This window comes from Macrosteles quadrilineatus, unplaced genomic scaffold (genome assembly GCF_028750875.1).
Source record: "Macrosteles quadrilineatus isolate MER2022 unplaced genomic scaffold, UCM_ALF_1.0 Scaffold_1__1_contigs__length_201487025, whole genome shotgun sequence".
NCBI classification, from domain to species: Eukaryota; Metazoa; Arthropoda; class Insecta; order Hemiptera; family Cicadellidae; genus Macrosteles; species Macrosteles quadrilineatus.
The window spans coordinates 25,840,156-25,852,303 of NW_026542594.1; the positions used below are offsets into that span (position 1 = coordinate 25,840,156).

Here is a 12,148-nt window from a genome sequence, read left to right on the forward strand (position 1 = left end):
TATGGGGGGTTTTATGGGGTTAAAAATTTAATTTTTTGGTTAAAAATTGGTTTTTCCTTTTTTTGACTCTGAAAACATATAATTTTACAATTTCTTTCCAGACCATTTTGTAGAGCTTAAAAAAAGAATTTTGTTTATTGAAGCATTGTTATATGCCTAACAGTTATGGAGATAATTAAAAAAAACTTTAAAATTCCGATGTTTTTCTTGGAGATGGAGATTAAATAAACTGTTGTATTTTACTTGTTTATGGATATATTTTAATGAAATTTGGCAATTTTGTTTATTTAATACTAAGCTATCAACATATCAATAAAAAACACACCTCAATACCTTCCCTGTAGCAGCAATCCTAGGTACTCATTAAAATAAATGTTTGTTTAACACGTTGGGTGCTGATGACGGGAATTCCCGCAATTGCTTAACATTGAAATAAATGCAACTTTTATGTTCAAACATGTCGACCGCACGAATAGTGTTAAATAGGAAATCAATATGACAATTTTCAGGGAATATTTTAGTAGAAATCCAGCCAGGTAAATGGAAATTTGCTTAGTCTGTAGTTTTGCTGCGGTAGGGGGGAAATATTAGCACTAACTAGAGCACATTTTAGTTAACTTACTTGCTATACTCACAGTGTTAGATAGAAGAGAAGTGGGTCCTCTCCAGTCCTTGATCTTGACCTTTGAGCTTTAACACATAAACTTGCATTCTACTTACCGTTTCTTATTTAGATTCTAATTATATTTTGTCAATAAGCATTTAACATCTTCCTAAATGGAAGCAAAACCCAACATTTGACCTGCGGTCTCGCTTGAAATCTCATTCCCGGCAACCTGCCTGAAGTAAAGTTATTAGGCTCCACAGTTGACCCCAAACTAACCTGGCTAAAACTTGCAGAAAATATATTTTCTACCTATTATATTATTTATTCATTAGTACCAGGTGATCGAGCATTGCTCGTGGTGTTAAATTTGTTGGAGACGTTAAAAAATAAACATAGGCCTACATATGTACAATTTCCTTGATATTATAAAATACAGTCTAAAATATGTATAGTTTTGTGCTAGGCCTAAGAAAATGTTATTTTTATTCAAATTATATAATATCATTTTATCGTGCTCGTGCGTATTGTTGCTATTGCGCAATATTTTGTGCACGGCCCTGTCGTCTTAAGTCATTGAAAAATGAAAGTCATAGTTGGCCTAAATAAACTCTCATTACTGTCACAGTAAAAAAAAATCAAAATAAAAGTTCTGCATTTAAAAATAGTATAATTACAGTATTGTAATTTTTTTAACCTGGGCCATTTTATAAGAATTAATGTTATGTAATAGTTAATATCATATTTTATAGTTTATCGGGTTTCCTCTACCAATTAATTGACATGTTTAATAATATGTTAATTAATTACCATTAGTTGCATCGTACAGTTTTTGCTAGGCCTAAGAACGTGTTTTTTTTTAATTCAAAACTAAGAATTCCACTGATGAATCTACTCTTAGAAATAAGTTAAAGTTTTGACATAAAAACGGCAAAATAATTAGTAAAAAGTGCAAATATACACTCTAAATACTCTATGATGTGGTTTTCTGCTGTATAATGGAGTTTCAAGGCTGAATCTAGGGGTTTGTGAGACAAAAAATGCCATAGCCTTTACTTTAAATGCTCTTGAGATCAGAGTATATTCATGCGAGTGTGGAGAGGTTAGTTTTTAGTTTTTATACTGAATTACATTAAAAATATGTCTAAATCAAATGAACGCCAAAATATAACTATTAATTTAGAACTCGAGTTAACGTATAAAAACATATACCTTATTTGTTTTCTATGTAAATCATCTCCATTTGAGTTTTGCCACGTTTAATGAAGTTTTAAAGCCAATTTCTCTTTGATAGACCTTCCCTCTTCATTCTTAATTTAATCATCAATCATTTCCATACAGAAGAACAATCAATATTGAAAATATCTACAATGAAGCTCAATAACAAACTCGTGATAGTATTTAACATATCAGCTTTTGACCAGCATTGTTGCAAGTTGCGAATATTATGCGCTCTAGTTAGTCATTGGATCGCGGAACGTAACAACAATGGGACCGTCCACGAATATTAGAACAGAAACTGTATGGATCAAAAACATTAAAAAATGACGTCACTGGATGGACCCTTCCTGCTCTTTATATTTTACACTTGGTACTTTTCATTAAAAACAACCTTTATTTATTTGAAAACTGTAAAAAAACTCATAATTATGAAACTAGACACAAACAACTTTTGGAAATTCCAAGCTACAGATTAGCTTTGTTCCACAATGGGCCATATTATCAATGCATACAAGTCTACAACAAATTGTCTTTCTATTTCACAGACCAGTCTTTGAGCTTTAATAAATTTAAAAAGAAACTTTCAGAAAACACACCCATGAAAGGGAGTTAAAGCTTGCCGTGATATCTACAGAAATATTTTCCCTATTATAGTAGAAATGTGCCATATTTATTTTTGTAAAAGTTGTTTGCAAATGACAATCAACTTAAAAAACTTAAGCTTTGATTTTATTTCAGAAGTTCTAATGGACCCAGTAGTGGTAGCCAAGATGGCCGACACCAAGGCCTTGGGTGAGGTGAAAGCTCTGGATTACTTCTACACCATGCTGCAAACTGAGCCTGCCAAGGCTTTCTACGGACTCAAGCATGTCGAGGCAGCCAATGAGAGCCAAGCTGTTGAAACTCTTCTCATCTCTGACAATCTGTTCAGGTGGGATGGGCTAGCATTGTGTTTCTTATTTAGTTCAGTAGACCCACGACAAAGTCTTTTTGGTTAGCGGAAAGGTTAGCTTTTATCGAAAATAATTAGTGATGGGTCAGCTGCTAATTTCATTGGTTTCGGTAAGGTTTTTTAGTCTTTTTTTTAGTTTTTCCTTTATTACCTATTTAAATAGAATGTTTCTTTCTACTTATGCAACGGTAGTTTTTTCATTGCAAAGAGCGATCATAATATGGTTAAAATTTTATTCTTAACTGCCTCCTATTTCATTCTTATAGTGAATTTTCTGCTCTCTGATTCTTCGAATTCAGTGATCAGGCGATTACAAAGGTCTTGATAAGGACTTTGACTAAGTGGTTTCTCTAGAAAGTCGGAAAGCAATTCGGCAACATCGATATCAAGGTTTCCAAGAATGTGATAGTATTTTGTTCGACCTTGAGTGATATTTTTAGTAAAGAATTGTGTGTCAACTTGACGTAAGGTCCTATGCCAGACCTTGACATTTATTCTAAAAAATTGTGGAATTTTGACATTTAATTTCGAAAGATGATTTGAATTGGTTGATAAATTGACATCAGTGACATTTTCAACAGTGTCTGACATTTTTAGACCTAAACTAACCTGGGTTTTGTTTTGGCTGATGATAGTTGAAGGTTGCATGGATGATGTTGATTTGTCTTGATGAATTTTGAGGACGTAGAATCACACTACTTTTGAAACGTATGGAATGATACCCTCATGGTGCTCGCCCCCACCCCTACTACTACTCCCAGCCTCATGCTTCAATGCTGCTTCTCATGTTGCTTCAATGTTGTTTCTAAATCACGTCGGGGCCACCAGTGTAGTTATTGAGGTTGTATAGTGTGATATATGAATACCATAATGAACATTTTATAAGATTTATTACATTAATAAAAAATATAACATCTATGTAAGAAAGAGTAAACAAGAAAGTAAATAATTACAAAACATGTTTTTAAAATAAAACTCGAAGAAATAATTTACAGGGGGTTCTGTTGATAAAAAAGTGTTCCTTTCAACTTTTCAAAAACTATTTCTTTTTTCCTACTTCATTTTAAATTTTATTTTTATAAATATCTATAGTTTTGAAATTTGCAAATTCTTTAAATCATATTAGACTCAAACCAAGTATGTGGGTCAATAAGATTGCTCTATTGGTTAAATTTATATAAATTTAAAAAAATACATCTACAAAATCGCAAAAATCTCCTTGCCATTACAGAGTTTACTATGTGCCAGTGGGAGGGTTAAATGATAAATATAAAATAACTAGAGAACCCGTGCGGCTCAATGAGCCCCGCATAGTATGAAGCATACCACCGAGGAAAACGTTATGCTTAAATTCGAGTAATTCTAATTAAATCTTATAGAGTTGTTTAAACACTTGTTAGAAAATAATTTTAAATATCTGTATTTGCGTCGTCAAGGTTCACCCACATTATTTCTGCTCTCAGTTTTAACTGATAACTATAACTTCTAATGAATGCTAAACAATCTGCTTTGATTCGAGTTAACATGATGCTACAAAGTTTTTCCAGCATTGAGAATTGAAGAAAACTGTTGCCTTACTGATAACCTGTGTTAAGTAATTTTATGTTGGGTAATTTTATTTCTTTGATTTGATACATCCCCCTAATAAAATGAATTTTCTCCGTAGAGAATCCTGAAAAGTGGGGTGATACCAACCATTTCATGTGCTCCATTTTTTACCCACAAACTCTGGGTTACCAACTGGACAGCCATAATCTGCTTTGAATAGGCTAATGCAGCAACACCATTGAAAGTTGGTTAACGTATTTTAACGTGTTGTCTGTCAGTCACAGTATATGCCCCGCATCAGAACGTTCTCACGTTTTTCAGTGGAGTTTCTCTTAATACCTGTCCAAAAGTTTTGAAAGTATGGATTCTTTTGTCGAAATAGGTAGGATAACTCTTGTAGCTAAAAGATTTGGATAGCAATTTTCATTTTCTCTTTTTGAACAGCGTATATATTTGCCTCTTCTGAATCATTAAAATAAACTTGACCGTAACTACTTGATCGTTGAATACATAAACACGAATTCCTTCACTTATGTTTGGTCTAATATTGCCACAAAAACTTTCAATAGCTAATAAGTTTTTGAAACTTCTTATTTTTGACTTGAAATGTCTGGATTGTGTTGGTGAATTCAGTCAAAAAACTTTGTATAAGTTTGTCCGAGTAACTGGCAACATAACCTAGAAGTAAAGAATCCATTTGCGTTTATCTCAATTGGTGTAGAGCGAGTAATACAAAAGTTAATAAAAACATAAGGTCCGCCAGGATTTGGTATAATCTTACTACTTGAACTTATCATAGTCAAGGCATTATTAGAGTATAAATGTTTTGAAATATCTCGACCTGACAGTGCCAGAAGTAAACATTTCTTGCATGCATTCATTTCATCTGATATTAGGCAAGTTTACTTTACCACTGTGACAACACTATGTGCTTCGTATATTTTATCACTTCCAAAGTAAGTTGCATAGCAGAGCTAGCAAATATTATTCATCTCACCAAGTGATTGTGTATCTGGATGGGTATCTGTTAGACCAGGCCTATCTTTTTCTACTCTCCTCATACGCATAAGATATCTTATTATTAATTGTCTCATCCTCCCGTTTTCAATATTTCTTCTTTGAACTTGAGGCATTTTCTGTTCTTCCAACAAAACTGATTAACTGTTTAACTTGGTCTTAACCTACTGAATATTACAAACGTTAATATTTACTTCCAAAAAGCTAATGAGTTTCTTTTTATAAACAGCTGTTTTTTGTTTTAAATTTGTTCTATGTATTTCTTATGGGGAAACCCCGACCTTTGAGAGGGTCTCACGCCCTTAAGAGTAGGAATTGTAAAACCTTATTGCAAAACTACATATTGAGACGAATCTTTTGACACCTTAAACGTTAAAATTGGTCCACAAATAAGGGAGGAGTTGCGTTAACAAAAAACAGCTTCACATATTATATATATAATATATATATAATATGTGAAGCCGTTTATAGATATTGTGTTGAAACTTGTCATGTCTGAGTAATAAAAAAGTATGTGAATAAAAATTTAACACACTAAATTGTTAGTACAGGGTTTTTTTAAAAGAATGCCGGGATTTCAAACGGTCGTTGCTCAGGGACTATTCAAGATAATTAAACGATTTAAACGTCAAATTGAAAGGAAAAGAATAAAGTTTTTTCTCATTCTTTCATACAATTCGGAATGATTTAATAACATTCAGATTTTCATCAATCTTATATGAGCGTAAAACTGGCAAAGTCTGTATGCTTAGGGCGATCGGCATGTTTATCTGATGTCTTAACTGAATCTTTTTCGGCACAAAGACTCTTATCATTTATAGATAACAACATAAAGTGACCAATTTAGGTTTTTTAAACTGAAGACTTCGTCGTGCAATCAATTTTTTCGGGCTTATGATGCAGAAATGTCGGATTTCTTCGACTATGTCATTGTTTGATTTTAGCCAGCCGGGTGAATGTCTTTTCAAAACACTTTGGTGCCACAAAACTCACTAAACCAGCTTCAAGTTTCTTTATCATCAAGTAGATTTAAATTTAGTTTAATTTTGCAATGGATATAACCCCTGCGAATTACAGATTACAATCTGTGCCTTCTGTTGCGCCGTAAACGTCGTACTGGCGACTGGCATCAGGCATATGAGTCACAATTGCGGCCTATTACACCGAAACTGTTTTACACATATCAAGGTCAAAGTTTCCTCCCTTGCTGCACGGGAAACAAAACGTAGTTATTTTAGCTTCAATTTGACATATAAAGCGTTTAGTTACCTTGAATAGTATCCAAGCAATTACCATTTAAAATCGCGGCATTCTTTTAAAAACACCCTCTGTTTTAAAGCCTATTTGGATGGGAAACAATTTACAGGTATTTTTTTTATCATGTTGGGCATTTTTGCACAATATAAAAAAAATGTTTTTGGGGTACCTAGCCCCATTCCCATGGTTAGACTGCAAACTCAGTGCAAGTAATATTTCACTTTGCTTTAAGTTTAATTAAAGTTTTAGACATTTTTATAGTATGTCTACCTAGGACATGTGTGAATATCAATATACATTAACGATTTGAATGAAAATTATATATAACTTTTGGGGACACAACATTTTTGTTGGTAAGAACCATTTTTTGGTAATTATGTTTACCATTTTAATAAAAATGTATGCTATTCACTGTCCAAATTAAACCACTTTCATGGTCAGAGTTCTAAATTACCTCCTTGTCAATCAATCAATCAATCAATCAAGAAATTTATTTAAACAATAATTATCAATACATAGGTTACAAAAGTGCAAAAACCACAAATGGTTTGTCTGCACTAAAAATATTGTTTCTTATTTACCATACAGTTTTGTCAGTTTGAATCAGTAGCATGCAGTTTTATGAGTCCTTAATTGTCTCTTGAGCAATTAATAACAAAAAAAAAGACAACAAAGACACAAATATCTGTAAAAATTCAACAGTAACAATAATAAATAAATAAATAAATTGTAGTGTCTAAACATGACCTCTTGTTTTTGACAGATCCCAAGACATCCAGCAACGGAAACGTTACGTAAACCTAGTGGACAGTGTGAGAGATAGTGGTGGAGATGTGAAAATCTTCTCCAGCATGCATGTATCAGGCGAACGTAAGTTACTATAACTTATTTGGATAGAAATGTGTCGATTCTGTATATCGATTCTTGATACCACTGATACTTGGATATTGGTATTGGTATTGAGAATCAATTGTCAAAAGTCTATTCCAATATCTGACACTTCTGTGAAGATCGCGCAATCGGAAGATTACTGCTAATGCTGTGATCCCACAAGACGACGATGACATTTTTGTGACCGTGAGACCTGATGCTGCTGATGTCTTCACGGCCGCGGGAGGTGTTACAAATTTCCTGCGATCGCACAAGAAGTCGATGTTGTTTCCGTGACTGCGGGTGTCGGTGACGATGTCCACATAGCTGCAGGAAGTTTTCATGATTTAGCTGCAATTGCGCCAGACGACGATGACATTACCGTGACTACTGGAGTCGATGATGATATCTATACAGCAGCGGGAGATCGGAATTGCCGCGATTGCGGAAGACAATGATGAGTTTTCCATTTCCGCGAGGGGTATTCATGACTTTGCCGTGTTCAAGGAAGATGATGATGGTGTTACTCCTGAGCGATATTCAGGATTTTGCAGTGATCCCAGAAGACGACAATGATGTCCCTACGGCCGTGGGAGATGATCACGATATTACCTCCAGTTTGGCTTGACTGAAAATATCAGGCTTACACACATCTAGTTATCATAACACTTTTTTTTTGTCAGATCCTCATTTAACTTTGATACGGTAGTTATTTAATGTGTTTATAAGGGTTTGAAGTTAAATTGGCTAGTTTGAATTTTTTATTGCTATATATTTTTTTACTTTAAAAACACTTAATTACTTCAAAAATACTGTATGGAAGGACTTTGTGAATAAAATATAATATACCAATTTGTATATTCTTTGTTATCTTCTCAAAGTTGGGCTTATAATTTCAATGTGTATGTTTCACTGACAAATGTTTTTCATCGTACTGTAATTTATTACAGTATTATTGAGTGTATTGCATTCCTTGCTGAAGGTACAAAGGTTACTGCACAGGTGGGTCGTATAGCCCTGGAATCAATTTTGGCCAGCAATGTAGACAGGGGTTGGTGGAGTAAAACCTATCCATTCAGAAAATTTAGTAAAATGGTATCGGCAGTGCTTGATTTGCGTGGTAACACGGCGGAACAGAGTTCCGGTACCTCTCTTTTGGAAAGATAAAATATTGTCATAAATAGGACTAATCACATTAAATGGGTTACAGTCACGGCACCTCATTTTTTACAAATCGAGCACTGGGTGGTATCAAGAATCGATAAATTTTGGTATCGACACTGACACATCACTTTTTGGAATGTTCAAGTTATTAGGTACAAGTTTGTCGGCCATCTCTCAATATATAACTAATATATGTTTGGTAATTATATCAAGATAATGTCTAAACCTAAACTGAACATTAACTCAAGATAACATACCAAAGTGATGATTTTGGTGTTTTCCTAATGTTACAGAGCTGATGTAGTTGACTGCAGTAGTACCTGTTATTCTTCAGTAATAATCATCACTCTCTAACAGTGATATTGTTTATGATTTCCTGATGTTTTAGATCTGATAAAGTAGACTGCAGTAGTTGTTATAGCACACTCTTGATTACTTGAGCCCTCTGGTTATAAGAGGTTGTTTATGCCGAAATATATATATATATATACATATATATATATTCGTTTAGAAGACAACAACTACATTATTAACGTACATTTCAACTTCAAGTCAAGCAAACATAGCAAGTATTTTGTGATTTTTAAATAGTAATATTTGTAATAATCATTATAGAATGTTCCACAATAACCCAGAATGAAACTCACTCTGTACTAGTTTGGCCGCCAACAGTAGGCATACTTCATACCGTCTGCAGAACGTAAACAATAGCAGTAGCATTTCCACTCATTACAACATAAAACTGTTCATACAGTATGTTAGTGGGAATAGCTTTGATTACTACAGGCCGGGAATCTATTGAAGTGGTATGAGTTGTTGTCAATCTTTGTTATTACTATAACATAAACCCAACTCGATTTTTATGTCTACATGATTGTGTCATAGCTCAGATAAACTCAGTTAAAAAGTAAATTTATGCTTTTAAAATTAGAAGTACATGACTTCCTAATTTATTACTGTAACCTCTAACCTCAAAATGTAAGGGACCTCTGTGTTAACTGAGGTTGTTGGGTCCGAGACCCTGGTAATAATAAAAGATCAGAGATTACTTACTGTGAGATACTAAGAGACCTCGGTAATCTTTTAGAGCTGATGCAGTTGACTGGAGTAGCTGCCATTCTGCGATTCCCACTGCCTGACCTAGAAGACGAAGAAGAAGGTGAAGAATCTGACACTGATTAAAATATTACCACAGTAAACACCCTAACAGACCACCTTGGATTGGGGCAGTGGCTAAATAGTCATCTGACTGATTCAACTAGTTTGCCTATGAAACTCTTGAAAACATTTCAGATGCATTGTAACACTCCTATAATGCAACATTGATTGGAAGCACATGTAGACTTCCATTGCCAATTTTTCAAGACAAGTTTTTGTGATGATTTGGTAATAAAATACCTATCTACTTTAAAGAAAGTATGTTTCGAACCTTAAAGGGTAGACCGCTTAAGAGGGTGTCTACTGTAGTAACCTGTTCTTTACTTGCGACCATTTATACCCTCATTTTCTTTTATATCTTTGCCGTGAAAAGGTTAACTGAATATAAGGTTTTTTTTTTATTCTGTGAGTCAAGCTGATAGTTAAAATCTTTTATAAATATTTGCCGTAGGCCTATGATTGGTAATGTTGTAAGTCATATTGTTTATTATAAAGGCTTAGTTTTGACATTAATTAATCGCAACATAACAGTTTTGTTCTGTTAGTATCTCCAAGAGATTTATTCTTATTCAAAGTTGGCAAGTTCAACTTTGTTATCGCTATATTCTTAGACCACATTGTACAGTTGACTCACAGATTTAGACAGCCTGTTTGTTATCCAAAATTTTTGTTGATACAAGAGACTCCTGATATCCACATTATAAGTGGCTGAGTGGTTGTGAATAATCAAAATCTTCGATAAAGCAAGCCTAGCTTAAAATGCCCAGAAAAAACTCATTTTGACTTTGAGGTTTAGGTAATAAAATATTTTTAATTCAGTATACATTTAAAACTTTTTTCACACATGTCTACTTGTTAAGGTATTATTGGACTAATGCCTTTACATTAACAATACTACAAAACAAATTATTGAATAGCCTATTTATAGGCCTAGTAATAACAACGATTAAAACACACACAAGATGTAACTTATCAACTGATCAATTTGTAATTGGTGCTACATCGGTGGTTGGTGAAGTAAGTGGTTGGCAACTTTATAGTCTGCCTCCTGTGTATAATCGGGAGTCTTCTGTAATATGTAGGCAATAATTGCCTTTGTTTTAAAATTTTATACAGGCAAATAAATTACAAAATGTTTTCTATCATGTTTACGTTTCTCAGAATACAAGGTTTAAAATTAAGAACAAATTCACATTTAGGGGTTTAAAGTTTAAACCTCTTTTGATATTTGTTATATCCGACCGTAATTTTACTGTTGATTTTTTTTTATTATTTTACTGTTTAATATAGTATTTATTTGTTGAGATTGTTAATATAATTATTTATTCATTTAAAATCATGACAGAAAGTGCTTTTCACAATAAATATTCAGACTTATTTATTATGAGTATAACAGAAAAGAGCTTTAGAATTTATTTTGACAAAAAGCTAGAAGAAAACTGGTGTAGCAATGTTAATGGTATTTATTTATTTATTCACGGCTGTGTTTTGCATAGTTTTAAATAATAGTTCATATTTATTGAAAGTCTAAAAAAATAACGTTCCGTTATGAATGAACTATTGTCATTTTATTATTTTTTTATTCAAATCAGTAGGGTATACTCCTTTCACAAAAATTAGGCGGTTTGCGGGCAAGCGATTCCATCCCCTCCACCTCACTTTAACTTTGAAACAACAGCCGATAGCTGAACAGCTGATACTCGTATAATAGATTAAGCTCAAATAAGTGATGGGGGAACCCAGGAAACCTTCCCCTTAAACCACCTAAATGTTGTGAACAGACTATAGTAAAAGTGGCCTTACTGGGAATTTGAGGATATCCCAGCTGTTTTTTTAGAGTATACTTATTTACACCATTTGGTTTATTTACACAACTTATTCTTAAGTCAAGAATTGTTTCTTATTTTAAGTTCTTAAAACTTTTAAGCCAGCTATTGTTGTATTTCAGATTTTATTTTGTTCACTTTAATTCACAGTAATAACATTGTTATTTTTGTATTTGTTTATGGATGCCATTGGATCGAGTGTGTAATCAGATAGTATGATAGTAAGTTAAGCATGGTGTTGTCTATTGTGTACTATTTCAAACATAATCAATTGTATATTTTGTGACTTGTAAATCTTGTGTTAAGAATAAAATGTTACAAGTTGTATCACTGTGTAATTTACCATAGATAAAACATACTCCCATAGATTTCTCATCCGTATGGAATTAGACAATTTGCTCAGCTGAAGAAAACTTTATTATTTAGTTCCGTCGAGTTTGTGTTTTATTAACAATTTGTGTCTTGTTAGACAAAACTACCTTACCTAACCTAGTTGGCCACTCAAACCTAAGCAGGTTTTTTACCTCGCCA

General features: G+C 33.2%; 1 protein-coding gene across 1 annotated transcript in view; it reads left to right on the plus strand.

The window, feature by feature from the left end:
* The window catches only part of LOC129005404 (protein pelota), a 95,323-nt gene extending 83,379 nt beyond the window's left edge, over window positions 1-11,944 (plus strand). Inside the window, exons 7-9 of the mRNA XM_054434290.1 lie at window positions 2,564-2,756; window positions 7,363-7,469; window positions 9,721-11,944. Coding sequence (XP_054290265.1) covers window positions 2,564-2,756; window positions 7,363-7,469; window positions 9,721-9,815 — 395 coding nt within the window. The 3' untranslated portion in view covers window positions 9,816-11,944. The remainder of the gene's footprint in view (window positions 1-2,563; window positions 2,757-7,362; window positions 7,470-9,720) is intronic.
* The last annotated feature ends 204 nt before the right edge of the window (window positions 11,945-12,148 follow it).